The sequence below is a fragment of the Myotis myotis genome, unplaced genomic scaffold (genome assembly GCF_014108235.1).
Source record: "Myotis myotis isolate mMyoMyo1 unplaced genomic scaffold, mMyoMyo1.p scaffold_m19_p_2, whole genome shotgun sequence".
Classification (NCBI taxonomy): Eukaryota; Metazoa; Chordata; class Mammalia; order Chiroptera; family Vespertilionidae; genus Myotis; species Myotis myotis.
In genome coordinates, this window is record NW_023416324.1 from 139,356,527 (window position 1) to 139,362,015 (window position 5,489).

The following is a 5,489-nucleotide window of genomic DNA, read 5'->3' on the forward strand; positions in this document are numbered from 1 at the left end:
TTCTATGAAAATTGAAGCTTTTGTTTTTCTGTGGCCCACATAAACTTAAATCTTGTTTATTTGGCCCATGTTAGCCTTTGAGTTTGACATGCTTGATGTACATGAAGATGGCATCCACAGAAACAAATGATAGAGAAAAGATGAGAGACCTGTAGATTGTAAGGTCTTGGATCTTGTGACTTCTTATCTAATCAGCTGTCACTAAGGTGGTAATCTCCTGTAATAAAACTGTACACCTAGCCACACAGACCTACTTTATGCTCAGTGGGAGCAGTGGGTGTAGGAAGCACCTAGAGTTTCAGACTATTCTTTAGTAGAAACACTAATTTATCTAGAGAATTTTCTGCAAAATTTTATGTTAAGCAATACAGAAAGACTAGCTATTATCATCTAAAATCACACATCAGGAAAGAAATATAGCATAAAATTAAAAATATTGCTCATTTATTTAGACAAATATTTTTGTTTTATTCATCAGTAAAATACAAGAACATAAATAAGAAGGCTAAAAGGCATACAATGGATACCAGGCTGGAAGGAAAAGGAGATAGGAAGATACAGTGAAGTTTAACTTCAATCAGTCCCTCTCAAATGAGACACCAGTATTAGAAGAATATTGGAAACACTGAAATTTTCAGATGGTTTCTAATTCTGTTTTGTTTTGTTTTGTTAACCCTCACCGAGGATATTTTTCCATTGATTTTTTTTTTTCTTTTTTAGAGAGAGTGGAGGAGAAAGGGAAAGACAGAGAGAAACATAGCTGTGAGAGAAACACATTGATTGGTTGCCTCGGAACCTGCAAACAAGGTATGTGCCCTTGATCAGAATTGAAGCCAGGACCTTTAGTCCTTAGGCCGAGGCTCTATCCACTGAGCCAAACCAGCTGGGACTAATTCTTAAAAAATTTATTTTGTATTGACAGTACTTCCAATAACAATAAAAACAGAAATTCATACATACAGAAATGTCTTATCTCTTATTGTAAAAATTATTGATAAATATATGTCTAGATATGTAGACCAGCGGTTCTCAACCTGTGGGTCACGACCCCTTTGGGGGTCAAACGATCCTTTCACAGGGGTCGCCTAAATACATCCTGCATATCAGATATTTACATTACGATTCATAACAGTAGCAAAATTACAGTTATAAAGTAGCAACGAAAATAATTTTATGGTTGGGGGTCACCACAACATGAGGAACTGTATTAAAGGGTCGCGGCATTAGGAAGGTTGAGAACCACTGACTTAGACAAATATTTTAATATCAGAGGAGAGGTTACTTGTCTAAAATTACTTTTAAAAGTGACTGTAATTACCTGTAAATGTTTGAAGAACGTGTATATAGTCATTTTTGTTTTTAAAACACATGGGTTTATTATTTCATCATAAATAATTTTTTTATAAAATTCTTGCAAAGGAACTTGTTCAGGAATAATAAAGTTAAAAAATGGTTTGGTTTTATGGAAAATTTTAAAAAGACTTACATAAAACTCTTTCTTTACATGTGCTTCTAACAGTTTCCAAAAAGGGCTATTACTAGAGTAAGAGCTTTTATGCATTTACTCACCCAGTGCTTATCCACTGATGTGATAATATAGCAGTAGATGCAACGGAAATAGTCCTCCACTCTTGACTATAGATGAAAACCAAATCACGTACTCTAACAAATTAGTAGTGTTTAAAAGACTTAATTATCACTCATAATTATCAACCATATTTATAGTATAGTCATATAAAGATTGCATCTTTTCCATTTTTTTCAATAAAAAATTTATTGAGTATTATCAATGTGCAAGACACCTACAAGATGTTATTTAGTGAAATAGAAATTGTAAAAAATATTAAGAACATTTTATTTAAGAAATATATATTCCTTTATCATTTTATTAGTCTATCTAAAATTTGCTTCTTTTGCTATATAAAAAGAGATTTAGTTCCCTGGCCAAGTGGCTCACTTAGAGCACGGTCCCATACACCAAAAAGTTGCAGGTTCAATTGCTGGTCGGGGTACATACCTAAATTGCGGGTTTGATACCTGGTCAGGGCACATGTAGGGGAGGCAACCAATTAATGTTTCTCACATTGATTTATTCTCTTTCTCTCTCTCTCTAAAAATCAATAATATAAAAACATATTTTTGGGTGAGGATTTTAAAAAATTGAGAGATTTAACAAGAAATTACAATAATGCACAACAAAGAATGCATTTTGCCCTGTTCTTCATCTGGACCAGATGCAAGACTCACACATCTGAAAAAAGATCATTTTACTAGAACGAGAGAACAGCGAACCTATAGACACTACTGTGGAGAAGGCATTACTTCTGCCTTTTTCACAATTCTTTTTCAGTATGGCAAAGAAGACATGAGTGTAAGAGACAATATTATTCATAACAGTGAAGTTTGAGTAAAGAGCAAGAAAATAAAAAGAATCAATGCATTAATAGGTTCATCTGTTTGGAAATTTTATGACATTAGATTGCTGTTTTGTGTTGGACCTAAACAGAATGTTTAAATAGAAATCCCATACGAGCAATGAGAGGCAGAAAGCCAAAAACGTGAAACACTCAACAACTAATTCAGTTCAGAAGAATATTCATAATATAGCAAAATATAAATACCCATAATATCAGCAACATATAAAAACTAAAAGTAAATGAATTCAACTCAAAATATATAAGCTAGAAAAAAACAAATTATTACAAGAAAAGAAAGCAGATGGAAAATTTTAAAGATGGGGAAATTAATGAATTAAATAATAACAAAGAAAGTTAGATGTAACAAAAATTATGAGATGATTCTTTTAAAATATCTATAAAATATTAAAATTACTAGCTAACCTAAATTTTTAAAAATGAGAACCGTGCCCCAAATGTAAAAAAAAGGAAATAACCTTTTATATCCAATACATTTTTAAAAGATTATGATCATCTTTGTCCAATTCTAGACAAATAAACCACGTACACATATATAACAATCTCTGTTACTGTCAATTATTAAATAAAATGTGGAGGGAGGAGTCCCTTGCAGATAACAAATTTTCAAAAACTAAATGTTCAAATAAAAAGCACTTATGATATCTTTAAATAAATCAACCATGGAAGATGTAAGTCACTTCAACCGAAGTAGTAACTTCAACTGGGCTCACATCCAAGAAAACATTGTGTGAAGCTGGGTCCTTCACCCAGTGCTCAGAGACCACCCTCACCACTCGCCCTTTGGTGAAAGGGCAGAGCCATGGCTCATCTGCAAGACTTGGGGATTTGTTTATGCAAAGAGTGAAATGAAAACAATTTGAAATTTTCCTTGGGAACTGTCTACTTCTTTGCAATTCTTCTCAAGGCACCTATAACCTCTTTATTTCTCAAGCTATAAATAAATGGGTTTAGCAGGGGAATTATAATCATGTAAAACAGGGAATACATTCTGTCCTGATCTTCAGCTAGGCCAGATGCAGGACGCACATACATGCAGATAAGAGTGCCATAGTACAGCAAGACAGAGAGCAGGTGGGCACTGCACGTGGAGAAGGCTTTGCCTTTGCCCTTTTCAGACTTTTTCTTCAGAATGTCAGAGAGCACCCGAGTATAAGACATTATGATGGTCATTAAAATGGATATTTGTATAAAAGCTGCAAAAATAAGTATCATTAGTGCATTGATAGATGGGTCATAGCATGAAATTTTGAACAGCTGTAAAATTTCACAGTAGAAATAATGTATTATGTTAGACTTGCAGAAAGTTAATCTTAATAACAAACTCACGTGAACCAGAGGATGCAGAAAACCAACTGCATATGAAATACTTATCAACTTAGTGCAGAGTCTGTTGGACATCACCACTGGATAAAGCAAAGGGTTACATATGGCTACATAGCGGTCATAGGCCATCACTACCAAGAGGAAACATTCTGTAGTTGCACTGGAAGCAAAAAAATAAAATTGGGTGATGCACTCAGCTAGGGATATCACTGCAGTCTTGTCTAAGAAGTTGACCAGCATCCTGGGAGTTACGGAAGTTGAAGTGCAAGCATCTGCAAAAGCTAATCCACCAAGGAACAAGTACATGGGCGTGTGAAGATGGACATCCTTCCAAATAAGAGCCATCAGTCCAAGGTTGCCTACCATGGTGGTGAGGTAGATGACCAAGAACACGAGGAAGAGGAGGACCTGCAACCATGGTTGCTCTGCAAGTCCTGTGAGAACAAACTCAGTCACCAGAGTCTTGTTTCCTTCTGACATGTCCACACTTGATCACTGTAATGAGAATCTATGTGACAAAGATGATTGCTAAAGGTAACACAAGGTAGTGGTACCTTTTTGCAAATTAAATTACACCTTCCTGTTGTTTTCCATTTAATTAGTAGTTTTTAAAAATATGTTTTTATTGATTTTATAGAGAGAGGAGGTAAAGAGATAGAGAGATAGAAACATTGATCGGCTGCCTGCTGCATGCCCCCTACTGGGAATCGAGCCCAGTACCTGGATATGTGCCCCTTGACTGAAAATCAAACTGGTGACCTCTTGGTTCATAGGCCCATGGTTAACCACTGAGCCATACTGGCTGGGCTAATTAGTAGTTTGTAATGCTTAACTTTTATCCTATAGTAAGTCTGTTTATGAATTCTGTGTTTAGAACAATGTCACCCCCAATAAATTTAATAGTAAAAAATTCTGTGTTTAGGTATCTGACCCTAAAATTGGGGGAAAAAAACAACACACAAAAATAAATGCAAATATTTGAGCCAATATTAAAATCACCTGAAAAACGATTTCACGTGGAAGAGATGCAAATGCAAGACTATTGCATATGGAAAAGAAATAGGCTAATAATTTAGGCATAACCACATAATTCCTTTCTTAATCCTCACCTGAAGGTATTTTTTTATTGATTTTTAGAGAGAGAGGAAAGAGGAGAAAGAGAGAGAAACATCTCTGTGAAAGAAAAACATAGATTGGTTGCCTCCCATACACACCCCAACTGGGGATCAAACCTGCAACCGAGGTATGTGCCCTGACTGGGAATCAAACCCAAACCTTTTAGGGAACTAGACACTGCTCCAACAAATTGAGCCACCCAGCCAGGGCAAAACCACATATTTTTTGTTGTAGAGAAAAATGGAAAGGACAGAAATGTGTTGTAAAATATCTGTAACATATTTTGCATATGTAGGGTTAATTATAAAACACACACACAACTTCTTACAACTAGGTGAAAACAAGTTAACACAATGAAACAAATTGGCAAAAATATGTAAAACATAGTTATGAAAGAGCAAGTCAATGTGACTAATAAATATGTGAAACAATGTTTCTCTTCCTTAGTAATTAGGAATATTATTTAAATTGATGCATCCTTTCTACTTGTCAAATAAGCAAAAAAGAAAAATGAGAAATAATGTCTGCTGATTTCAGCAAAGTCAGAAAAGAAGCATTTTTTTAATAGAACTGGTGAAATAAAAATTATAACAGCCTTTGAATGTAACATTA

At 34.6% G+C, this 5,489-nt stretch overlaps 1 protein-coding gene across 1 annotated transcript; it reads right to left on the reverse strand.

Moving 5' to 3' along the window:
- Positions 1-3,317: 3,317 nt before the first annotated feature.
- LOC118677399 (olfactory receptor 5AC2) lies at positions 3,318-4,247 on the reverse strand. Its single transcript, XM_036352514.1, has one exon. The coding sequence runs from the start codon at positions 4,239-4,241 to the stop codon at positions 3,318-3,320; it is 924 nt and encodes a 307-aa protein (XP_036208407.1). The 5' UTR covers positions 4,242-4,247.
- Between the last annotated feature and the right edge of the window lie 1,242 nt (positions 4,248-5,489).

Bases quoted from the DNA above. Each gene is read 5' to 3' on its own strand.
- LOC118677399 (XM_036352514.1), bottom strand. From the start codon at position 4,241: ATGTCAGAAGGAAACAAGACTCTGGTGACTGAGTTTGTTCTCACAGGA.